Below are 25,306 nucleotides of genomic sequence, written 5' to 3' on the forward strand. Positions count from 1 at the left end.
AAGTACCCATATATGTATCATCTTCATATTTGAAAAAACAAATTCAAATGGAGTTTACGTTATAATTTTCTTAAACCAGTATTCGCCATTTCACTCAAAAATATCTATCTATAACTCTTGGGAGGTGCCAGCTTTAGGTTTTGTACTTTGTATAGACAGATATATGAACGAAATGACGAAGCAGTTGGCACACTTTTGTCAATGATTATAATTAAAACCACAAAGATGTGAGCGTACTTGAAAGCAACATTTGACTCGCTCTAGACGCTACAGTAAGGTCTTGGGTTAACATGTATGGTCTTTTTCCTTTTTTTAATTTAATACAGTTTTGACTCATCAATGAGATCAGTTAGTTCAATTGGAAATTAAGTTGTCTTTCTCGAACATAATAGTTCTGGATTAGAGTCCAATTACTAGCACATCCGTTAACCTTAATCTAAATGTATGTATTTTTGTAAGATTAGTTTCGGAGACTGCGCAACCTTTGATTTCTTTGCATGTATGGTCGACAGCTACGCTGATGTATCCCCCTCCCGGCATTAATATACACACTATCGTGTACGCATGCAAATCGTTTGAAAAGGTCGAAAAAGCAGAAATTGATGTGTTGACATAAGCACGAAAGAAAAAAAATGAAGGATTGAAGGCTTAAGGTAGACCAATGGAATAACAATTTAAAGGGCATCAGATACTAGTGTAAGCCAGCTGTGTGCATGGATTGAAATTAAACCTTCGACCTTTTCATATATCACACGGTACGCGGAGCGAAATAATTGTATGATTCCAAATTCCAAATTATTCGAGTTCAGTCACCTTGATGTCATATCTCCATTAGCTGTCAGGACCCCCCACCCCACATACTATTTCATCTAAACCCCAAGTCAACCTCAATTTATTTCTTAACAACTTCAACAAATATCGTAATTTTCCCTTTTCCCATACTTCATCTCCACTATATATAGATATATTCCTCCCCTTTCAGTTCACTCAATTCAACAGCACCATCCGTTAGTAATCATATTCTCTCCAATACCAAACATGTATTTCCGAACTATTAAGACAGTTCTGCTCATTAGTGGTGTTGTGTTTACTCTTTTGGTGTCGGCTTTGGCCGGTAACTTCAACCAGGATTTTGACATCACTTGGGGTGATGGCCGTGCCAAAATTCTCGGCAATGGCCAGCTTCTCACGCTTTCTCTTGATAAAACCTCTGGCTCTGGATTCAAGTCCAAGAAGCAATACTTATTTGGGAAAATCGACATGCAGTTGAAGCTTGTGCCTGGCAACTCCGCCGGCACCGTCACTGCTTACTACGTAAGTTCATTGGCTTTGTCTTCCCCTCTCCCGCTTGAAAAATTAAGTTATAAATAAATAAATAAATCAGTCTCTTAATACAAATTAAATAAGATACATCATATTCACAAAAATTGTGTATTTGAGACTAATCACAAACTAGAAGTGTTATTCGAGTAAAGCTGTAAAGAGAATCAAATGGCGTTTGACAAACTTAACATAAGAACTTCTCAACTTCCTCTTTCATGTTCTTAATTCTGTCTTTTCCATTATTTTTTCAGCTTCTTTCTCTTTTACACTTCTTTTTTTATCTTTGCCTATTGTTACATTATTTTTATTTTAATAATTAACTGATGATGTATCTTAATAGATTATTAAATTTTGATTTATACAATTTTCTAATTATGTAACTAATCAAACAATTACTTTTTTCAATGAAGTTACATGTATAAGTGGAGACAATGACAATCACAATCAAATAACCCTTAATTAACATGTATAACATAGCCATACATCCTGTATATGGCATTAAAACAATGTAAATTGAGCATTTGATTAATAAACTCACTAACATTCTGCATATAGCTACATAAATTAGTCCAACATAAAATTAAATCAAACCTACACATAGTGAAACTTCAAATTTGAAACTTAAAAAGTTTCATAACCTCCTCCTTACTATTTAAAGAAGGTCTCATTGATATTAAGTAATATAATTGGTTGATGGGAGGACACATAGACACACATATATTTGTTGTAGTATTATTTTTATTATTGAAAAATAAAATTTTGATATTTATGTATTACATAAGACACATATATTTTAAATTGTAATTAATATAAACATACTTATTAAAAAATAAAATATTTGAACATTTGATTAATTAATTGATATAAAATCTCTTGTCTAAAAAAAAAAATTCAAAATCCCTTTTTTATTGAAAAGAAAGGAGGCTTGTCATTTTCTTTACATGTTTATCATTTTTGCCAAAGTTATTTGATAATGTTTTGGCATGCAGCTGTCTTCATTGGGGTCCACCCACGATGAGATAGACTTTGAGTTTCTTGGTAACCTAAGCGGAGACCCCTATATTCTCCATACCAATGTATTCACGCAAGGGAAGGGAAATAGGGAGCAGCAATTTTATCTTTGGTTTGACCCCACCAAGGACTTCCACACCTACTCCATCTTGTGGAATCCTCGAAGCATTATGTAATTTCCTCTCTCCCTCTCTCCCTCTCTCTCTTCTCTGTCACAATGGCTCCTACTTATCATAGTGGCAAAGCCCCATAAATGATTTATTGTATCTTGTGTGTTCTCTTGTTATTCCTTTCAGCTTCTACGTTGACGGGACTCCGATTAGAGAGTTCAAGAATTTAGAGTCAAATGGCATCCCTTTCCCCAAGAGCCAACCCATGTGGATATACTCCAGCCTTTGGGACGCAGAAGAATGGGCCACAAGGGGTGGCCTTGTCAAGACCGACTGGAGCCAGGCGCCGTTCACCGCTTCGTATCAAAACTTCAACGCCCAAGCTTGCATTTGGGCTTCAAATTCCTCTTCTTGCTCCGCCAATTCATCCAAAAACTCTTGGTTAACACAATCGCTGGACAGCTCCGGCCAGGCGCGAATCAAATGGGTGCAAAAGAACTACATGATATACAACTACTGCACTGATGCCAAAAGATTCCAACAAGGATTCCCTCCAGAATGCTCACTAGCGTGATCCAAACATATATAAATGAATGAATCATAATCTTCTGAGGCTTTTAATCGTTACAATTTAGGCTGTAAAAATTAGATTTCATGCAATAAAAAAAAGCCAAATTGAATTAAATCTTTGGTGTAATAGTGAACTGATTGAGGAAAGGCATGATCAGTCGGCTAACTCCCAAATAACAACAACAAGAAGACAGCTCATATGCATCGGTATAAGCCCAACATAACGAGTTCATTAGCCCGACAACCTTTATGTACACTATGGGTCTACAGGGAGTACAACACAAACTCATTATTATACTTGTAGTTGATTGTGACGAATTTCATATCAAAGATAAATTTTGAATTTATAAAACAAATTTTTTTAGTTATCAAATATGTCTTTTAAATTATAATTATTGAGAAGTGATAAGTGATATTAAAATAGATTTAAATTTTTATTAACATATGATCTTTATAAAAGATATTTTATGAGAAATATAAGAGTCGGAGTAAACCCAAAATAATAGAAAGGATCTTTTTTTTATAGATAAAGAATTTATGTACGTTGTACAATCCGATGAAATAAAATGTGATAAATTTTATGTTAATAAGAGATGAAGTAAATCTTGAGTATATAAATATAAATTATTTATTACGATATATCTTTTGAATTAAAAACATAAAAATATGAAATCGTGTTATTGCCAATTAAGTCTCTCATTTAAATTTGAAATCACGAATTCTAACTTCTAATTCTTAATATTTTACCGCCGTCTAATTCTACCCGTTAAAAAAATAAATAAAAATAAAAATTAATCTATATATCCGACGCCGTTAGCTAAATTTGACCCATAAGTACAAGCGTGTTTGTGCGTGGCACGTCCGAATCCAACGTCCCGTAAGATTTTATGACTCCTAAATCGATAATCTCCACCGCACGATCCTTTCTCCAATTGAACGGCGATCAAAATCCCTTTCTCCGCACTTTTCCACCGCTACGGATCCGAAATTTCTTTTTTATTTTTTTTGTAATTTCCTCCAAAATTCCAGCAGTTTCTCTGCTCCAAAGAACGACTAATTAATCTTAGAGGTATTTTTTTTTCAAGTTTTTTTTCCTTTGACTCTTTGGGTTTCGATTGGATCGTGCACACCTTCAATTAATTGTTAACCTTTCAAATTTCTTCAATTAATTGGATATTTTCTGATTTTTTTATCTAACCTGCTGTAGTTTAATTCAAACACTTTGGGGTTTGCATTTTTTAGGGTTTGTTAGATTTGGGCATCTTTGATTTTTACGGGTAAGTTGAGATTTGGGTTTCAAAAATTCCTCTGTTGAAACTTTTTTGAGCCTTTGGATCAGGGAATTTAGGTTTACACCATTCAATTAATAGTTTTAGGTTAAAATTCATTCATTTTATGGCATTTGAATGCCAAGAAAGCAATGAGGTTGTTAAGAATTCAGCAAATTGTACTGAATCAAATCATTTTAGTTCCGACCAATTAACTGAAGATTTCGAAGTTTCGAAACGGTCATTGGATTGTCAGCCTAAGAAGGGAATTTCAAGTTTTTGTGATTCAAAACAGTTAGCTCCTAATGATGTTTTTTCCAATGTCCGGCGGTCGATCACTGATCTCCCACCAGCCCTAATATCAGAAATTTTGAATTGTCTTGATCCTAAAGAGCTTGGTATAGTATCATGTGTGTCGACAACTCTCCATAATATAGCGTCTGAGCATCAAGTTTGGAAGGAGTTTTATTGTGAGAGGTGGGGGTTACCGATTGCCCCGGCACCTTTGGGTGCAGGGTTTTCGGATGAGAAGTCATGGAAGGAATTGTTTGTGGAGAGGGAGTATAGGAGTAAGACGTTTTTAGGGAGGTATAGCATTGATGTTTTATATGGTCATACTGAAGCTGTTCGAACTGTGTTTTTATTGGCTTCTGCGAAGCTCATTTTGACGGCTGGATATGACTCGGTTGTACGAATGTGGGATATGGCAGAGGGGTTGTCGATTGCGTCATCACGACCCCTTGGTTGTACTATTAGGGCAGTTGCAGCAGATACTAAACTATTGGTTGCTGGGGGTACTGATGGCTTTATCCATTGTTGGAAGGCAGTTGATGGTCTTCAGCATTTGTTTGACCTTAAGGGTGTTGAGAAACAGAACACTGAGTTTCGACTTTGGGAACATGAGGGGCCTATAACTTCTCTTGCTTTGGACCTTAATAGGATATATAGTGGTTCTTGGGACATGACAGTTCGTGTCTGGGATCGGTCATCACTGAAGTGCACACAGGTCTTGAGGCATGGTGACTGGGTTTGGGGCCTTGTCCCTCATGACATGACTGTTGCGAGCACATCAGGTTCGGATGTGTTTGTTTGGGACACTAATAGTGGGATTCTGTTAAATGTTATTCACAATGCTCATGTTGGTAACACTTATGCCTTGGCACGGAGCCGCACTGGAGATTTTCTTTTTACCGGTGGAGAGGATGGAGCGATACACATGTTTGAGATCATAAATGAGTCTGAAGAACCTACTGTTCTCCAGGTTGCAACATGGTTTCCTCACTCAGGTGCTGTTTATTCCCTTGCATTTGAGTTTCCCTGGCTTGTTTCTGCTTCCAGCGATGGGAAACTTGCACTAATTGATGTTAGAAAGTTGTTGAGGGCCAGTAGGCGCTTCTCGGGGAAAAGGGTTTCAAGGGTGAAAAACATTGACCGAAATGATGTAGAGCCACCCCAGAGAATGCTGCATGGATTTGGGTGCAATCTATTCTCAGTTGATATCGGAGCAGATCGAATTGTTTGTGGTGGTGAGGAAGGTGTTGTTCGTATTTGGAACTTCTCACAAGCTTTTGAAATTGAGCAGAGGGTCCGTGCTCAAAGAGGCATACGTTTGGAGAACCGGATGAGGCGGCGCAGGCTTCAAATTGAGATGAATAGTAAGGGTGGTCGAAGTGATCAATGTTCTGTTGCTGCAAAGAAGAATCCAGTGAATGGTGTGTGGCACAGTAAACGCAGTATAAGTTCAAAGGTGAAGACATAACAGCTTATAATACATACTTTATGCCTCCAGGTTCCCAACATAATCTTCTTTGTTAGATCATGACAAATTGATACATAATATCTTTCAGAATGTATGGTAACTATAGTCTTCTCTTTTAGTTAGCCTTGGATTTTAATCTCATTTATATGAACTTGCATTTTGATCTTTTTTACATGAGTCCTGGATTTTAAACACTGTTCTTCTGATATTTCTGATAGCTGGGCCTTGTTCTTATGGTTGCTTTGATAGGGAAGTTGGAGTTCATTGTTGTTGGCATTCTATTGGAATGACTGTTACAGTTTACATGCCTTTAATGTTCTACGAATTTTCTCTAATAGCAGGCTTGGGCACACTTTTCTTAATAAATTAGAATTAGATGTATACTCCATAATGAATTCTTTGAGGCTGGAAATGCATGGTAGTCAGCCTGAATTATTCTTTTCCAAGGTCCTCTCCCTCCCCAGAACAGCAGCTCCATTTCATTTCTTTTCCTGGAAGCGATTACTATGCAGGGATGTCAGATTATTGGATGCGTTGAGCTTACATATGCAATGACATGTCAATCATGACTGAAGCTAATTTAGGTTCAATTCTGGAGAGTGATTGTTTTGTAGTATTTTATTATATTGATGAGGTCAGAGCATGGATTGAGTCGCAGAAGAAGTCAGGTTTCAACTAGAGATTCTTCTCTGTAGTGAGCAAAATATAGGATTCAACTCTCCTTTTTTTCCTCCTAGAGGAAGAGAGACTTGGTATTAGGCTTTTGTAAGGTAGAAAAGCTTTATGTACGAGTGGAAGACTGCAAGTCTCTTTCTGGTGACCGTTGATGGAAGATTGCATTTGGCTCGCTCCTAGGCGGTAGGGTTGCCTGTTGCTTTTTCTTATCTGAATTGATGGAAATTGGACATGCTGCAAACGTACCTGCCCTTTTAGAAAAATTACAATATAAATTTAACATGATTAATGCCCGTATTAATCCAATGGTTTTATATTTGAAATTCGAAGAGAACTTATTTGTGAGCATTGCCCTCACAGTGCGAGTATGATCTCTCGGAAATAATGAAAAAGCATCATGATTTTAGCTGCTAAAAAATGAGTAAGTCTGGTCACTTTGGACATCTCAATTGTTTTTAAGTCTAACAACTTTATCTTGTTAGCCCAAATACATAATTGAATCATTAATTTCCTCATTTCAACTTTACCTGATTCTGATAATAAGGAAAATGAAAGAACAGTCCTTTCCAACTTGAAGCAACAAGAGAGCAGGATTTAACTTTCTGGCCCAAAACACCATCTGGGGCGGGGCTCCATCTTGGGCACTTGGAGTCTTTTGTTTCATACGAGCTGTTTTCTTTCCATTTCCCGCTATAAAGCTAACAACGGAATTGGACTCAAGCAAGAAAATCCACTGAATTGAAACATAAGGCGCAAGGAAAGAAAAACAAACAGATTTTCGACATGAATTAAGAATAACATCACAGCAACACGGCGAAGATGGAAGGATTTGTTTTGCTTTTGGTTGCAGCTGTTTCAATGGGCATGACCATCCAAGCAGTCGGTCAAGAGAATAGTAGATCGAATGTGTCAGCAATGTACGTGTTGGGTGATTCTTCGGTGGATTGTGGAATCAACGCTCTGTTTTATCCATTCTTTCACCAAAACCTTTCTTTGTTTCCTTGTAATGGATCCAATTCCATTCTTCTTCCCTATCTTCTTGGTAAACATTTCTTCGCTTATAGATCTTCGTCATCTTTGTTCGTTTTGTTTCTTGATTTCTTTTCTTGACAACTGTATGTTATGCTCTGTTTCTTTGAAGAATTTTGGGGATGAATAAAATTGGTCTTGAAATCTTGCTGCGTATATTTCCATGGTATTCTTGTTTGCTCATCTCATATTGAAATTCAATATGCATTATTACATAAAATTAGCTCAACCATTTCTGCAGTTTAATTTTGATTCTACGAGATAGCTTGCATTGGATTCTGTACGATTAGTTTTTTGCTTTCATTGTTGTTCCAGAAGTTTCAGCTTCAACTTCTTTGTATAATTGTATCCCTTCCTTGGTAATTGTAATGTTCTTAGAAACAGTTGAACAAGGTCCCAATTAACATAAAATTTATGGCAAATGCAGCTGAGAAAATGGGTTTACCATACACTGCACCATTCTACAGGCAGAATGGATCCATCGAGGGTTTGCTAAGCGGTGTGAATTATGGGGCAGCAGAAGCAACAATCATGAGCCCCAATAGCCTGAGCCATCAGTCTCTTAACGACCAGCTAAGGCAAGTATTTGAGACACTTCAGCTGTTTGAGTTACAACTAGGCCGGGAGAGCGCTTACCATTTCATCAGATCCTCCATATTCTACCTCTCCTTCGGTAAAGATGACTACATAGGTCTCTTCCTCCGCAACTTTTCGGGTGTAATGGTTAAATACAGTGGCCACGAATTTGCTCAAATTTTGGTTAACCAGATGGTGAATGCCATGAGGAACCTTTATGATCTGAATGTGAGGAGGGTTATATGCATGGGAATATTACCTTTGGGTTGCACCCCAAGTTTCCTGTTGGAGTGGTACGTTCCCACAGCTGGAGGTAACAATAATGATGGAACAGGTTGTGTTGAGGAGATAAATGAACGCGTTTTGCAATACAATATAATGCTAGAAGAGGAGATAATTAGGCTCAATGAAGAGTTGCCTGATGCACAGATAGTCTTCTGTGATCTGTACCAAGGAGTCAAGAAGATCATAACCCACCCACAATTCTATGGTATGAATCCTTCTCTGAATTAGCCTGAAAAACATGACCCAAAGGCGCAATGCTGATGTTTATTTCGCTTTTAGGGGGCCTGAAAAGAAAATGTTCTTGCATTAACATCAACTTAACTCTAATTTACTCTTTATAACGTGTTTCCATGTGACAAATACAGGATTTGAGGATGCAAACAGTGCTTGCTGCGGGCTTGGTTTGTACGGTGCGGAGATAGGATGCCTCTCTGCAGATATGGCCTGCAATACTGTGTCATCTCATGTCTGGTGGGATTTCTATAGCCCAACACCAGAAGTTAACTCCTTGCTTGCTGATTCAGCATGGTCAGGTGAAGTCCTCCTGTCTAACATATGTCGTCCCACTACCGTCCAGGATCTGGTTTACACTCCAATATAGCATCTTCCCTGACCTCCATTGATTTCACAATGTCTTCTTTGGTTTGGAGGTTGCCTAGAGTAGTGAAACATATATTCACAGGCCATTACGGATTGAAATTTCCTTGTTAGGTAACCCCTTTGTCCTCTTACGCATGCGGACAGTTTCTCCAATTTTGTTTCCCCTAAAAGCTAGCTGAGTGTTGGTGTAATGGTCCGGTAACTTTCCTGAGAAACTGCAGTCCAGTCACAATGCAATGTTCATCTGCTACATAAATTTTTTGTATTCTGAATTTGCTATTAATACTATACGTACAACGAAGCAGTAAACGAAATAAGAAGGAAAACCACTGCAATAGAGGATCAAAAGAAAAAGAAAATAAAACAGAAAATCTGTTTTTGTCTCTTTATCTGTTGTCTTGTCCCCAGTACCAGAGAAAAAAAGAAATCTTTAATAGAAAAATGAAATGAATGATGCCCTTGTTTAGCGTGAAACTTTTTAAACTCAATAATTTAATTGAAAACTCAACTAACCCACGACTAAATCACTCACTAAAAGATAGAAGTTAAAACCCAAACGAAAGCTTTTTACTTTCTCCTCCTTTGTTCCAAAGTTTTGGTTCAGAAAACAACAATGGCAACTTCTCAAATCCAAAACCCTCTCAACACCCCCTTTTCTCAACTCTCAATCAAAAAACATAAGCCCTGGTTCTATAAACCCCGTCATTTAACCATCACCGCCGCCCATCCCCACCTCCCCGGCCGCAAGCTCCGCGCCGCCGTTATAGGCGGAGGCCCAGCCGGGTCCTCCGCCGCGGAAGCCCTAGCTTCAGGCGGGATCGAGACCTTCCTCTTCGAACGCAGCCCTTCCACCGCCAAACCCTGCGGCGGCGCCATCCCTCTCTGCATGATCGACGAATTCTCCATCCCTCTCCACCTCATCGACCGCCACGTCACCAAGATGAAAATAATCTCCCCTTCAAATAACGCCGTAGATTTCGGATCCAAATCCCTCCGTTCCCACGAATTCATCCCCATGCTCCGCCGGGAAGTCCTCGACTCCTTCCTTCGGGCCCGGGCCCAATCCGCCGGCGCCCAATTAATACCCTCCCTCGTCACCCAGCTCGAAATTCCATCTTCCCCCCTTTCTCCTTACATTATCCACCACACGACCAACAGCAATCGTAAAACCCTAGCCGTAGATCTAATCATCGGCGCCGACGGAGCCAATAGCAAGGTGGCTAAATTTATAAAAGCCGGGAATTACACGTGCGCAATAGCGTTTCAAGAGAGAATCAGATTACCGGACGAGAAAATGGAGTATTACCAAAATCTCGCGGAAATGTACGTGGGAGACGACGTGTCACCCGATTTTTACGCGTGGGTTTTTCCGAAATGTGACCACGTGGCAGTGGGGACGGGTACGGTGTGTGCGAAGCAGGATATCAAGTTGTACCAGAGAGGGATCAAAGAAAGGGTTAAAAATAAGATCAACGGTGGAAAAGTGATCAAAGTGGAGGCCCACCCAATCCCCGAACATCCCCGGCCAGTACGTGTAAGAGGACGAGTGGCACTGGTCGGGGACGCAGCGGGGTATGTCACCAAGTGTTCGGGCGAAGGAATATATTTTGCGGCAAAATCAGGGAGGATGTGCGGGGAGGCAATAGTAAGAGCATCGGACGGCGGGGAAAGGATGATAGGGGAAGATGACCTGAAGAGGGAGTATTTGAAGGAATGGGATAAAAAATATGCGAGTACATTTAGGTTTTTGGATTTGTTGCAAAGGGTGTTTTACGGGAGCAACGTGACAAGGGAGGCTTTGGTGGAAGTTTGTGGGAATGAGTATGTGCAAAGGATGACTTTCGACAGCTACTTGTATAAGAAGTTGGCTAAAGGAGATAGGTGGGAGGATTTGAAGATGGTTTTCGGTACCATTGGGAGCTTGATGAGGTGCAAGATTGTTGGGAGAGAGATGGAAGCCATCAAGTTTTAGGATTTCTTTTTATGCCAATGCAAAGAGTATCAGATTGTGTATTTATAATATATAATTTTAAGAGCATTTTCTTTTCCTCTCTAAGTTGGACAAAAAATGAAGAATAGCTTCATTTGTTATGAGGAGTGTTTGGTTTCATTTTGTTGTAAAATTATTGGGATTAGTGAAATTTCAATGTTCTTAATTGTTGCAAAGATTAAACCCAAACTCATCAAATAGGAAAAAAGGGTCACTCATTTCATTTTGATGAAAATGGTGACCTTCATGTTCCACAGGGGCTGGCAAGAAAGATGCAGGACAGAGTAGTCAAATTAATTATGGAACTTTGATCAATGAGTTTTGGGAGGAGCAACATTTGCTAGCAAAAATATGTGATGAGTACAGCATAAATTACCAAATCCTCTCCACCCTAATTATTGTAGGACTCAAGTGCTCTGGCTAAAATACCTCATGGAGTACAGATCTTGAGTTTCTTTCACGGCTCACTTGGAAATTTGTAGGGAATCGATAAAGGGATAAAAGTACCAGCAGCACCATTAGAGTGGAGATTAAAACTGGAATTGCATTTCGGAAGAGTACCCAAGAGCTTCTAGATGAGCAGCCATGGCCTTGTTCATGGGAGGTGGTCCACATCTCAAAATCTGTAGCAGTTAGAAAATCAATCGCAGCGTTAAACATTATATAAATGCATGTACACACGGACAGTGAGGATGATTATAAGATTACCTGAATATCTTGAGCAGGGGCAGGGCAGTAGGCTTGAATCATTTCCTTGGATACAAATCCAACGCCAGCATCCCATCCTTCAGGAGGCTGAACATGATATTTTAACATAGAATAATGAGTTACAAGTAAAATACCTCATGCAACCAGAGATTGATAGATTCTTTACACCATGAACAACAAAAGCATATATCGCTTGTTAAGCAAATTAAAGCTGATCAATAGCTGTTGCACGACCTATTTAAGTCAATCAACCTATTTCTAAGATCTTAAGAAAGATGACAACTGTATTAATTTTTAGAGAATCCTACCCTTTGAAGCAGTGGTGATAAAGATATGTTCTGAGCGACTTTCTAGTAGTATGGCATTTGTTGAAAGCCATACTACTGCAGCTTTGATCAGACAAGTTTGGAGGAAAACTATTCATGTTCCTGACCTCAACCAGCAAGTTTGTTTTAAGTCTTTATCCCTTTTACTTTAGCTATGGATGACATCCTAGGAATATCCAGGATGAGAAGTCTTGTTTTAGTTTTAGCAGATGAGACTGAGGCGGGGGTTAGTCAATGTTAGAAATAGAAATTGAAGTTTGCAATATATAGGTCTTAGATTAAAAGTAGGATCAAAACTGAATATATGGAGTATATGTCTGCTAAAGATGGAACTAGAGATGATGATAGAGTTATAACATGAAAGCAAGAAGTTCCTAAGAGTGACAGTTTTGCATCTTCAGATCTAATGATTCTTAAGGAAAAAGAACTTGAGAGGATCCTAGGCATAAGAAACAATATAAGACTGTTTATGCTTCATTACATTGAATGTTGAGCCATTATAAGATAACATTTCACATATCAAGTGTAGCTGAAATGAACATGCCAAAAAGGAATGGGCAATATACAAGGATAGTTGAGAAATCAAACTATTCAGAACATAGAGTGCAGAGATGAATATAGCTCTAGTCTTAACAAAGCAGGATCAGATTCATGCAACCAACCAACCTAATTCTATACTAAGACACTGAGTTGATTGCACTCGAGCATTGGGCTCAGTAATTGGTGCATAATTCACCTCTAAAAAGAGTGTGTGTGTGTGTACATATTATAAATAATATTTATACAAATGGGTCAGTTATTCTATCAATTCGGTTGGCATTTTCCAACCCCAATAACCAACCAATTAAACTGATATAGCCGACTTTTCCGACTGAACCAAAATGACCGAATTAGGTCAGTTTAGGTTGGATTATTCGATTTTGACCAACTATTGCTCTCCCCTAAAATCCCGTACTTAGGTGCAACATTTCCAACAAAAATCCAACACATCTTGGCTCAAGTTGTCATTCAATCTTTACAAACACAAGGATCTCAAGGTCATATGTGGACTATTCAATTCCATGTATGAGTGTAACCTCACTTATGTTCAGAAATCAATGGTGTGTAATTCTTAATGGATATACTCCAAAATTCAGTAAATATTATTTTGTCACAATTACGTCATTTGATGGTCCTAATTTTATTGTATCTGGATCAAAATTATTCACAATTAGTATGAAAGCATTCTTGGACTTTACAATATCTGATATAACTTCTTTGTATCCCATACAAACTACTACAAGACTTCAAAATCATTTAGAAAACATGGCATAGGATATGCTGGATTTGTCATTTCATAATTGAAAGAAAAAGTACAAACAGAGGAAAACATCTCAACAAGAATAGAGAAAGAAATTAAATGAAAAACAAAAGAAAACAACAGAAAAGAGGACCCCGTTTGACATATATACCTGATTCAGAACATAGTATACACTCATGCGGTTCGGAAATTTACTGGCAAGCTCATCCAACTCTTCCTGAAAATTAAAAAAGGACTCGAATTAGATTGCTCCTATAATAAAAGTAGTTCAGCCTGGACATCCTGTTAATTGCCCCAAGGTGTGATCATTTTCAGAATGTTAAACTGCACAGTTCAAACATTTGATTAATCAAAAGAGAAGATTGTTTATCTGTTTATTTAATATGTGTAGGTGGGGAGAGAGAAAGAGAACCCACCTTTAACAGAATGTCCTCATAAGTGACATTGGCATAAATAAGTTGAATGTTAGTCTTGTCATTTGGGTTCTCTAATATGGCTCTAGCAACCTGAAGAACAAATGAGAAACTTAAGCAATTATTAAAATAAGAATTTAAAAGAAAGTCTTACACAAGGTGGAAAGAAAGAAAGTCATAGACAAAGGTGTCCAGCTCCTTGATGTAAAATAACATACCTGGAACATTGGAGTGATGCCAGTTCCCCCAGCAAGCATACCAAATGCTCTCACTTGGCCAGGTTGATACTTGAAGCGCCCCTGAAAGCATCATATAGGTATTATCAATTATGAGCCATTCTTTGAATGTAGATGAACCAAAGGAAATGTTCATTTGACATCTCTCATAGGAGACACATATATACAACACATGAGGACATGTTTCAAAAATTGCATTAAAGTTCACCTTGATTCATCCATTAAAATTACTAAACAATGAAAAAATTGTGTACTTTTGTCCAGGAACTTATGCATTGCTACAATTTCATGAGTTAATCATAATTTAAAAACTCTTACATGAGCTAACACCCAAAAAAAACATTAAAATCATTGGGTCAAACCTTACCAGTTCAACCAACAGGCCAACCATAGAAAAGGTGACATACCAGTGACTGATAGTTGAGGCATTTGCTTAAGGCCATATTCCTAAACGCTTCTAAGTGCCAAGATTTCATTCTGAGTAAACTAACCTTTCAAACACTTCTGAAGAACTAAAAAGGGAAAAATAGATAGGTAGATAGATGTGGTTCTTGTTTTTGTAACAGGGTTATCGCAAAAGTTGAAATATAAGCGGTCCTGAAACATGGTGCTGAGAGAGTGTGGGGATTGAGAAAAGGGGTGTTGAGACTATTGCTTATGTTGTTGTAAAGGGTACCAACTTCTAGAACCAACTTATATATGAAAGTTATCTGGACAGACAATCACATTACCAGTAGGATCTTTAAGGTGATTGCATTTTGTGGATTTGGTTGCTAACTAGAGGAATGGAAATTAGGGGATATTAACCATAAAGTTTTCATTCACACCTAATCAATAGTCAATAAATATAAGGTTTCTCATGATCAAACATCACTTGTTCTCTCACTCTAAGATAAAACAACTTTCTGAGTTTGGAGAGTACTCATGGAAAAGCTTGCTGTTGCATAAAGATATTCTACTGTTGGTTATGCATACATGGAAGCAGAGGGGCTATTGGTTCCCCCTCCAGTGGAGCAAGTAGTATTTGTAGTTCATACAATCATGCAAAAAGGTAAAAACCAGAAAGATGGATGTTCTACAGACTTGATTAAGCTGGCATTTCCCCATATACATATTTCAGAAGTTCTATATCTGAGCCTCCTAAAAGATATGCTATGAACAATTACCATGTTTCCTATTAATTGGATTTCTTTTGAAATCAAAGATGATTCTTCAAGGTAAAATCTGAAACTATGAAAGTTGAAAATCATCATATCACAGGTTAGAATTACATACTACCAACTTGTTTTTGACATTAGTCTCTTAAATAATGAAGCTACAACTGGGTTTTTGAAACCAGCAAGGAAAAAAAAAGATAGGAATTGTAACATTATACAATAGAGCATCAAAGAAACTTACCTTGGGTCCCTTCACAGCCAAGTAATCACCTTCACGCATTTCCCGAAAATGGTGGGACATTCTTCCTTGGGGATACATCTATGGAGAACAAAAACTAAATTATGTACTGATGTAAGCAAGAAAAGAAAAGAATTACTAGATGATATAAACAAAAGCACCAATTGCATGCTGCATGTAAACCTTTATGACTAGTTCAAAATACCCTAAATCTGAATCCAAAGTTGTTGGAGTATATGCCTTGACAACATCATCACCATGCTGATCTTTTCCTCTGTTTTAGAAAATGATATTAAGTATGTGCAATAATATAACGATAGATCATCGAACAGGTTACTCGAAACATAAAAATAGCAAGGATGCAGAAATAGAGCACTAATGTTGGGTCAAGATATTAGATGAAAAAGTCATTCATGAATCAAACCTGCAACTCATATGTTGTCCAATTGGAAGCCCCAAAACTGATGTTGGTGTGGGAAGAGCAAACTTAAACTCAGCCACATTGTGACTGAGTTGGGTGCGTTTAACAAGTTTGAATTCTTTGAATTCTTCAGGATCCAAGCAGCCTGTCCAGACTTCAGCATTAATCAATTTGCTAACAGAACAGATGTTACAGTTTACCCAATTTGAATTCTTGAAACTCAATATAGAGTGCATGAAGAGATTAAATAAGAATGCAAAACATAAAGCATACAACCACCAGAAAGGAGAAAACATTATATAAAAATGATAAATAACATGAATAAATCAAGAAACTAATTAGAAAAAAAAGAAGCATCAGAGAGCTGCTTGGAGATAAAATAGTACTCATTATCAATTAAAAAAAAAAGGAACAAATGTTACCTATTGTTGGATGTGTAAACTACCTATTTGCAAATACAGCAAAAAGTCATAAAAAGAAGGAAATCCCCAGAGAAACTCTTTTATTGCATTTCATTAAAATACCTGGGAACTCAGCAATTTCTAAACTACTAATTGGAAAAATGACAACAGCTGAAAAAACTTAAAAGGTCACAGTATCTCATTGCACCTATTGAACTAAATATTTGTCTTTCAGTTATTGATCTTAACACATTTTCAACCACAAAAACAAGGTTCCGCTGGTTTATATTTGTTTACTTCTTGATATTTCCCTACCAGGTAAAAGTAAATAGCAATACATATTCGAATTAAATAAGACCAAGTAAAAGCAAATAGCAATACATATTCGAATTAAAATAAGCAAATGGCTAAAAGAAACACCAAAACATAATAACCGTTCCACCAAACATCTTTTGTAATCGGTGAAAAGATGGCAATTATAGCACAATCAACACTCCAATAGCACATGCAATGAAATGATAAAGCAGTAAGATTAGATTGGTCTAGAAAAGAACTTCCTCCCAATTAACCTACTAAACAAAACATTCCCATTTCATTATATATTACAAAAAGGCATCATATTTGGTCTAACATAATTCCCAAATTCTCATTCATCAACAGCATTATTAAAAATAATTTTAAAAAAATAGAAATGATGAAAAGAGTACCTTCGGGTTTCTTTGTAACATATAAATAGTAAGCAGTAGCAGCGCCAATGGCAGCCACGGCCACGGCTATGCTTACTATTTCCACCCTGTGAGATTGAAAATGTTCCATTTTTAGGGACCCAAATTTTCGGAACTATGAAAGACAAGATTGTAAAGGGCTTTTGCAGAATCTGTTCTCTGTCTCACCCTTTGGTTTGTTTTGGTCAACCGGAGAACAGTCTCTTAACTGGGGTCGAATATAGAGGATTCCTGCCAGGTTTAAGATTGCATGTTGATTTGATGAAGGAGGAATGCTAGCGTGTACTCATCTGCAACTTCCCATTTTCTTGAGCGGAGAATTTCTATCTACGCAGCCGAGAAGAGATGACTTCTGGAAGTTTAATTTTCTTTTGTTGAATTGCTTTCCGGTGTTTGGTCAACTTGAAATTGCTTTCCACTCAAGGAAATATCAAAGCTAACACGTACAAGTTAGGTGTGAAGGTAGGGAGTACAAGTTTGAACAACTTTAGGAATTAGGATTGTCAATTTTCATTCCATAGAGTTTAAATAAGCGCTTAAATTATTTAAAAATACTTAAATAATTTTTTATTATATTTAATTAAATTTTTTATTTTTATTTTAATATAAACAAATTTTTATTATTAATAATTAATTAAATATCATTTTTTATTTTATATTGATATAACATTAATATGATATGTTATATCGATATTGATAATAAAAAAAATCACACGATCATGTTATTATGTCAAATTAACATATCATCTCATCATCAATTATGATGTCAATATGTTATATTTTTATCAATTATAATATTTTAACATGTAACGTTAATATCATGCGACCTATAATGATAAATGAAATTTTAATTAAATCAGTTATTAATTATAAAAGTTTATTTGACTCAAAATAAAAATATAAAAATTTGATTGAATGTAATAAAATTATAAATACTTATTTAAATTCTTTTAAATAATTTATAAGTTTTTTAAATATTATATCATGTTAAAATTGTAAGTTTGGTAAACGTGTTAGTTGATTTTTATGTAATTGACATGGTCTTGTTCATTATTATTATTTTATTGTAAGTTTCAAAGGAAGTATGCTGAATATCGTAAGATTATAAAAGAAAGGAAATATGGAAACTTTTAAGTTCAGACTTGGGATTGCAAACATTTGTTGCAACTTGACGAGGACAATAAATTAGTAGATATGGCCGCCATACTTTTTTTCTCCTAAATAAAAAAAAAATGCAACATGTTTGAAAAAAATTTTAAATTATTTATAAAAATTTAAATAAATTATTATTATTTTTATTACATTTAATTATATTTTTATATTTTTATTTTGAATTAAATAAATCCTTATAACTAGCTATGAATTAATTATCATTCGTAAAAATACTATACCCACATAATTATAATATGACGTTAATGTAGAAGATAAAAATACTATATAATCGTATCATCATGTCACATTAATATATTATACTAACATTTATTATGACATGTCCACATGTTCGCATGGATATAAAATAACAAATAATATTGTTAGTAATAATAATTAATCAATTATTAGCCATAAGAACTTATTTGTTTCAAATTAAAAAATATAAATACTTGATTGTATGTAATAAAAATAAAAATTTATTTTAATTTTTTTGAATAGTTTAAGAATATTTTTAAATATTATGTCAAAATAAAATAAAAAAATTAAATTTTTTCAAATAAATTCTAAAATAATCACATTTATTCAATTTAGACCTTATACTTCTATGTATTCAATTAAACTTTTTATTAGTATAATTTAACATTTATTAAACTCCTGTTTAGATTAATTACAATCATAATGCAGTTGGTATGTAATATCCAATGAATTTTCAATGTACCCAAAAAATAAAAAGAAAAAAGTATGTAAAGATAACCGTTGCAATTTAAAGCTAATGAATCTTGATAGGACTGAAATAGTATGATGAATTCCAAGTTTTGCAATTATAGGTCTACTCGCCATAGAATAAAGAATTCAACTGCGTGAGGACATCAAGAGAAAAATTGTGCTTGCTTAATTGCATCAGGAAAACAAGTTTAAGGCCTAAAATTCTAATAGAAAATTTGATTTTATTCAGCCACCAAATACCAAAACAACAAAATCCTAGTCTGTTGGAGTACTCTCACTAGCACTATTAGTCTCTAATTTCTCAGCAGATTCCTCTGGTTTGCTTTCAGTGTCAACATTCTCAAGCTTTGAGACGCGAAACTTAGCCAGATGAATATCCCCTACAGCCAGAGAACCATTTAGACCATTCAACGTTAGCTTAGCAGTTCAGACTCTATATATTCATTTAGACAGATGTCCATGAAAAGACTAAGGGTATCCATCTTGTTTGCTTAATTTCAATTCCAAACTGGGTTGGGGTTGGCCAAAGTAATCAGTTTCCTCAGTTTGATAATGGTTTCACGCATTTGAAAGATACCAAACCTTCTTGTAGATAGCTTGAGTGTGAATGTACTGAATTAAATTATTGAAATTCAAGTCAGTTTATTTACCGAATATAAGAAAACTTCCAGGTGGCACAGTGGCAACGACTCCTGGTCTTAATCTCTGGTCATTAATGAACGTTCCATTGGTACTGTCCAAATCTGTGACCAGAAGATTCCCTTCTTTCTTCTGAATCCGTGCATGAATTCCAGATACTGTAAATGTCAGGGGCATGCACGATTTGATGTGAGATAGACATCATCTGATTTACAATTGAAACAAGACAAAATTCATTCTATTAACAGTCATGTTATTACAAGTTCTCTTTCCTTTTATCTTTTGGGTTTTACCCTTTCTTTGAAAGTGCAGAATACCTGTTGCAACTGGAATCACCACATCGGCCTTATCAGGGAGACGGCCAACAGTCACTTCACTCTACAAAATACCCAAAACAATTGATTGATTTTGTTATAGTGCAAAGCTTGAAGTATTAAGATTTTAAGGGTATGGCAATAGTACTTTTACTTACGGAAGCAATTTCAAAGGCATCCGGCATCTGAACCTTAAAACCTATGTGCCTTGTATCTCCATCACCTAGTTCGTGAATACATCTAGACGTTGGTCATTTCTCAATTAAGCAAATGTGTTTTGAAAGAAATGAAAGGAGTACTATGGCATCAGAATCAGATACAATATAACCAAAAACTATTTAAAAAATGAAGAAAGGAAAAAAAAATACTGACCTGCAGGCTCAAGAAGCCATCTATCAGTGACATCTGTTGAAGTACTTTCACCCTCTGAAGCATAAATAACCCCAAGATTTCTTTGTTTCCTTGATCTGATTCTATCAAATTTTAGCTTAGTAACATAACTCTTAGAGGACTGAAATGGAACTGCAAAATTTGATGCAGCAACAGTGGCCTTTGAATGAAGGAAGGGTGGTGAAAGGGAGGTTGAGCAGCTTGGGAGCTTTGCTTGGGACAGAGATTGTGCAGTCATCTCCATTTCTGCAAGAAAATTGTCAGAAGTTACCAAGTTCTGTTTATAGTCGAGTTCAAGTAGAGCTTAGTGTGATTGGATTGTGTGGATACCAGTAAAAGGGTGTTTTGGGAAACATGTGACATAATTACGTGGCATCCATTTAATGCCTTGACAGGGATATGGATAGCAAAATCATAAGCAGTGCCTTGTTGTTTGTACAGGGTGTAAGGATTTGTTGCGAGCTGTCTAATTTGCCATTTCAAAACAAAATACAAAAGAAGCCCAATCCACACCAGCAACTTGTTTTTCTTCTTATACATTTCATTTTGTTTGAATTTTTGTCAGGTGATTCATTCACTAAGTAGACCAATAATATCCAAATCGTGCAATTTATCTTAGAATATTTAACTATTCAACGGTTACGCAAACTCTGTGGTTCAGTTACTGCCAAATAGTAGTTAGCAGCACATTAGTATGTCTAGTTTGTAGCAGTGTAATTTGCAAACTTGCTACCAAAAGAGAAAGAAAGGTTTCTGTTGAGACTTTTTGATTGTTGTAGTGTTTAAGTTTCTGGGTAGCCCACAATCATGGAGACAGAGAAGCAGCCAATGATGGAAAAAAGAAGTAAAATTCCAGGATAAATTTGAGAAGAATCTGGAAAATGCGTATCATTTATTGCAGTTTTAACTGATACACTCCCTTGGTAACTCAGTGAAACGTGCTGGATCTTGACAATAGTCATATACCAAATGCTTTCGACGAACCCATTTAAGTTGATGGCTCCTGTGCCTGTTTAATCCACTAAAAGATGGCTTATCCCACCAGAACTGCCCTAGTTTGCCACATTTGGCCATGATATCTTCGGTTTCTGGCAACAATTCACAAGCATCAACAATAAAAGACCGAAAGGTTGAAACAAAGGGAGCATGGCTCCAATTTGTCTTCACCCTCCCTCCTTGTGTAGCCCAATCATCAGCATTCCACACAGACGCGCGAATGGTCATGGGCTGATTCTCTGGAAACAGCACCCCGTTTTCTTCTTTGTTAGTGAAAACCCGTATGGGAATTCCATCGACAAGAAACCTGTTGAGATTGTCAAAGAATTGCTCAAAAAGAAGATGAAAGATCAAGGGTGGGATCAAACCAATGTTTAAAAATGCCCAGTACTGCATTGGTTAGTCGCCTACTTACACGATAAAGCGGCGATTCCAGAAGAAAGAGTACGCATGGAAATCAACTGTGGGATCAAACCAAAGAGTATGCCTCTGCTCCCGATTGCCAGTGCCATTGACATAAACATTAGTTTGAACAAGGTACGGCTCTCCAGATGCATTGCCAAGAAACTCAAAGTCTAGCTCGTCATGACTAGCCCCCTCGGATGCCATCTGCATTTCCCGTTGTTAAATTTCCTAACCATTTTGAGACCAAATTAATGAGACAAGTCCTAAACTATTAACCATTTCAATGTATGTATTATAGTACAGGACATTATTTGAATAGTTGTTTTGATAACTCTTGCTTACTAAGCGCATAAAAGTTAATTAGTTGGTCTCTTGGTCCTTGAATGAACAACATAAGACAGTTCATGTTCCCAGGTAACAAGTTGAGCTTGTCCTGAAACATGAAAATAAAAAAATATATATATATCTAACTTACATAGAAGGCAGTGACAGTTCCAGCCGAGTCTCCATCAATTAGTTTGATTTGCACGCTTGCTTGTCCAAACAAATACCTCTTTTTAGACTCAAATCCACAACCTATAGCCAATCACCATGTATTAGTCAATCCAAACCATTGGCCGCATTTGATGATCAGAACAAAAGAGAAAAACACTCATAAGCCAAAGCAGGAAAAGATAGTACTACAGAGAGACAGAGGTCAGAGAAGCTGAGAAAGCTTGGCATTACCAGAATTATTGTCCAGAGTTAACTTGGTCTGGTCTCCATCAGAAATTATGTGATCAGGAGCCCAGTTGCAATGGAAGAGTTCACTAAAGTTAGAACACATGGCTAAGTTTGAATTCAAAGCCAAAAACCACAGTAGAAATGCAATTGCAAGCATAGAAATTGAAAGCATATTTAGCAATGGATTTTGACAAATCGAAATCCAAAACCTCAATCTAAAAGAGTAAGACGAAGCCATATATATATATATATATATATAGCCCCACAGTTTGTGTAATAGGAGCCATGTGAGTCTGAACAATTCAACAAGGATTTTTGTCATGATCAGAAAGTGAATGATATGGGGGGGGGGAGTTCATGGCCACATCAGCGGCCACTTTGGAGCGGCGCCACTAACAGGAGTGAGAGAATCCATTATCTGTTAGCTTGGTAAATGGGAGAATAAAATGAGTTGTCATCAACTTTCTTACTGCTAACAAAAATTATAGTGATGTAAATTTAGTAGTAATAGATAGCCCTCCAAAGACCAAAAGAGCCAAAAATCATGTTCATTTGTAAAGTAGCTTAGCCAAGAAAAGAAAAGGATATGGAGTAAATTAATTGGTTATAATTTATGTTGTTATATTATTAACATAGTCGTCCATCGAATGACCATCGTATACTTGCAAGTCTCTAGCATAATCATTGTTAAAGCAAAAGTGTTTTCCTCTTCATTTGGCGGACGTGGGGTGGAAAAGAACAAATGTCGAAGCCCGATCAATGGTGAGTTTGGGCATCTAGGCCGAGTGTTGAAAATGATAAAGAGCTTGTGCATCACAATTAATGGCTACTACTGTAAATTTGTTCTACTTTGTATTGAAGGCACATCATGCGAGGCCCTAATTGTTAGAAAAATTGAGAAATAAATGAAAATAAAATAAAGTAAGTAAGAACACTAGAAAGCCTGAGGTCTAAATAAGAACACTAGGAAGTCTGAGGCATTGTATCACTATCCTTAAAGATAATTTTCGTCCCTTCGGAGTATAAACTCAGTCTAAAATAACTGTAGTGGTTATTTTTCAGGATTCAACAGACCCTTCCTTATATTTTGCATAAATTAGAAAGGGATGGCATAAACAGCAGAAAGAAAGAACCCAGCTAGGAGAGAAAGATGCAAAGAAAATAAACAGAGAATACTTAAGAGAAGATGAGAGGCTTTAGTGTGTTGTGAGTGAGATAGGAAAGTTGTATTTATAGGCAGGGAATGAAGTGAACATTGCACCGAATAAGGTGAACGTTGCATCAAATTAGGGAGTTGAGAGAAACTTGGTCAGCATGTATACTTAGTCAAGTGTACGTTGTAGCAAAATCAAGAGAGTCATCAGCATGGTAGAGTACTTGGTCTTACTTGGTCATATAGACGTTGGAGAGTCATCAACATGTAATCAGGAGAGTCATAAGCACTGGTCAGATAGACATTGGAGAGTCATCAGCATGTAGAGTTTGAGTTATTAAAGCCAAGGTACAAAAAATTCAGCATGTAATCAAAAGAGTCATAAGCACTAGTTAGATAGACGTTGGAGAGTCATCAGCATGTAGAGTTTGAGTTATTAAAGTCAAGGTACAAAAAATTCACTTGGGCCTGCGCGAGCCCACTCCTTTTCCTTCTTTGCAATAAGCCTATAGTGTGTTTGCTTACTTAAAGCACTCACACCTTTATGTACTTTAGCAATGTGGGATGTTTGAACCTTATGAAATACATTAGTTTTTCAACAATCCCTCACATATTTCATAAGATTTTATAGGAAGTGTTTGTTGGGTAAAATTTCATTTAAGTGTAATGCATTGTGACTGGTGCTTTTTAAGCTATGAACCATCTCTAGAAAGAATGAAACATAAGTCACAGAATTTTGGTGAAGTTTGTAACTCATATGCACGAAAATTCTTTTATGTGAAATATAGTTTTCATAAATTACATTACACCCCCACAATTTCTACTGTTCAACATGGTTTTGCACGAATAGGCCATGCATGTGCCTGGTTATTCATAAGTGCTATAAAGAATTTGCCACAATTCTCATAGGAGCGACCCCACCCCACACTTATATAGGTGATTCCATCAAGTATATACTGCAGTTTAATACATTACCCATAAAGGATATGGAATTCATTAAGAGTTTAACTTAACCTCTCTTGCATTCTAGTCTTGCACTATTCATAACCATAAGAGGGACAATAATATTAATAGTGCATTAATTTATTAACAAATAACGTGTTATTACTCATATGAACCTAATTCATGGGATCTCCAATCATGTAGGTTGGCTTAAGTCTCATTCCCCTCGATGTAGCATTAATTAATTTTCTTCCCATGGGTTTATTTAGAGGATCAACCAAATTCAGATCTGACTTCACATAATTAATGGATATAATTTCATCTTTAAGCAGCTGTTTTACTACATCATGTCTCAAACGAATATGTCTATTTTTACCATTGAAGGATTTATTCTTTACAATGGCTATTGCTGTTTAGCATCACGATGCATGGATACAGAAGATGTTGGTTTCATTCCCAACGAAATATTTGCTAAGAGGTTTCTCAACCACTCAGTCTCATTGTCAGCCAACTCTAAAGCTACAAATTTTGACTCTCTTGTAGATTTAGCAATTATTGTTTGTTTGACTGATTTCAAAGTTATAAGACCCCCACTAAGAGTGAATACATAATCACTTGTGGATTTTGTTTTATTTGAATCTGAAATCCAGTTAGCATCATTGTATCCTTCTAATATAGTGGGAAATCCATTATATAAAATACCATACTTTATGGTACCTTTCAAATATTTCATCATTATGCTCAA

At 36.3% G+C, this 25,306-nt stretch overlaps 7 protein-coding genes across 7 annotated transcripts; 4 read left to right on the forward strand and 3 right to left on the reverse strand.

Annotated features, from left to right (window-relative positions):
* Positions 967-3,143, forward strand: LOC18590123 (probable xyloglucan endotransglucosylase/hydrolase protein 23). Its single transcript, XM_007015464.2, has 3 exons — positions 967-1,314; positions 2,313-2,506; positions 2,631-3,143. The coding sequence occupies exons 1-3, from the start codon at positions 1,039-1,041 to the stop codon at positions 3,016-3,018; spliced, it is 858 nt and encodes a 285-aa protein (XP_007015526.1). The 5' UTR covers positions 967-1,038; the 3' UTR covers positions 3,019-3,143.
* LOC18590124 (F-box/WD-40 repeat-containing protein At5g21040) lies at positions 3,934-6,210 on the forward strand. Its single transcript, XM_007015465.2, has one exon. The coding sequence runs from the start codon at positions 4,410-4,412 to the stop codon at positions 6,039-6,041; it is 1,632 nt and encodes a 543-aa protein (XP_007015527.1). The 5' UTR covers positions 3,934-4,409; the 3' UTR covers positions 6,042-6,210.
* Positions 6,327-9,471, forward strand: LOC18590125 (GDSL esterase/lipase At1g71250). Its single transcript, XM_007015466.2, has 3 exons — positions 6,327-7,758; positions 8,173-8,811; positions 8,972-9,471. The coding sequence occupies exons 1-3, from the start codon at positions 7,536-7,538 to the stop codon at positions 9,205-9,207; spliced, it is 1,098 nt and encodes a 365-aa protein (XP_007015528.1). The 5' UTR covers positions 6,327-7,535; the 3' UTR covers positions 9,208-9,471.
* Positions 9,571-11,372, forward strand: LOC18590126 (geranylgeranyl diphosphate reductase, chloroplastic). Its single transcript, XM_007015468.2, has one exon. The coding sequence runs from the start codon at positions 9,820-9,822 to the stop codon at positions 11,176-11,178; it is 1,359 nt and encodes a 452-aa protein (XP_007015530.2). The 5' UTR covers positions 9,571-9,819; the 3' UTR covers positions 11,179-11,372.
* LOC18590127 (NADH--cytochrome b5 reductase 1) lies at positions 11,378-17,634 on the reverse strand. The gene is made up of 9 exons (XM_018127468.1): positions 17,104-17,634; positions 15,999-16,140; positions 15,758-15,848; positions 15,578-15,655; positions 14,162-14,242; positions 13,947-14,036; positions 13,682-13,747; positions 11,905-11,991; positions 11,378-11,819 (listed from the first exon to the last, which is right to left on the reverse strand). Exons 1-9 carry the CDS (start codon positions 17,210-17,212, stop codon positions 11,727-11,729), a joined length of 837 nt encoding a protein of 278 aa, XP_017982957.1. The 5' UTR covers positions 17,213-17,634; the 3' UTR covers positions 11,378-11,726.
* On the reverse strand, positions 19,057-20,668 carry LOC108663446. The gene is made up of 5 exons (XM_018127480.1): positions 20,325-20,668; positions 20,111-20,175; positions 19,956-20,016; positions 19,650-19,796; positions 19,057-19,379 (listed from the first exon to the last, which is right to left on the reverse strand). Exons 1-5 carry the CDS (start codon positions 20,584-20,586, stop codon positions 19,255-19,257), a joined length of 660 nt encoding a protein of 219 aa, XP_017982969.1. The 5' UTR covers positions 20,587-20,668; the 3' UTR covers positions 19,057-19,254.
* Positions 21,129-22,686, reverse strand: LOC18590128 (xyloglucan endotransglucosylase/hydrolase protein 9). Its single transcript, XM_018127465.1, has 4 exons — positions 22,470-22,686; positions 22,219-22,319; positions 21,754-21,947; positions 21,129-21,645 (listed from the first exon to the last, which is right to left on the reverse strand). Exons 1-4 carry the CDS (start codon positions 22,636-22,638, stop codon positions 21,246-21,248), a joined length of 864 nt encoding a protein of 287 aa, XP_017982954.1. The 5' UTR covers positions 22,639-22,686; the 3' UTR covers positions 21,129-21,245.

Source organism: Theobroma cacao, chromosome 9 (genome assembly GCF_000208745.1).
Source record: "Theobroma cacao cultivar B97-61/B2 chromosome 9, Criollo_cocoa_genome_V2, whole genome shotgun sequence".
NCBI classification, from domain to species: Eukaryota; Viridiplantae; Streptophyta; class Magnoliopsida; order Malvales; family Malvaceae; genus Theobroma; species Theobroma cacao.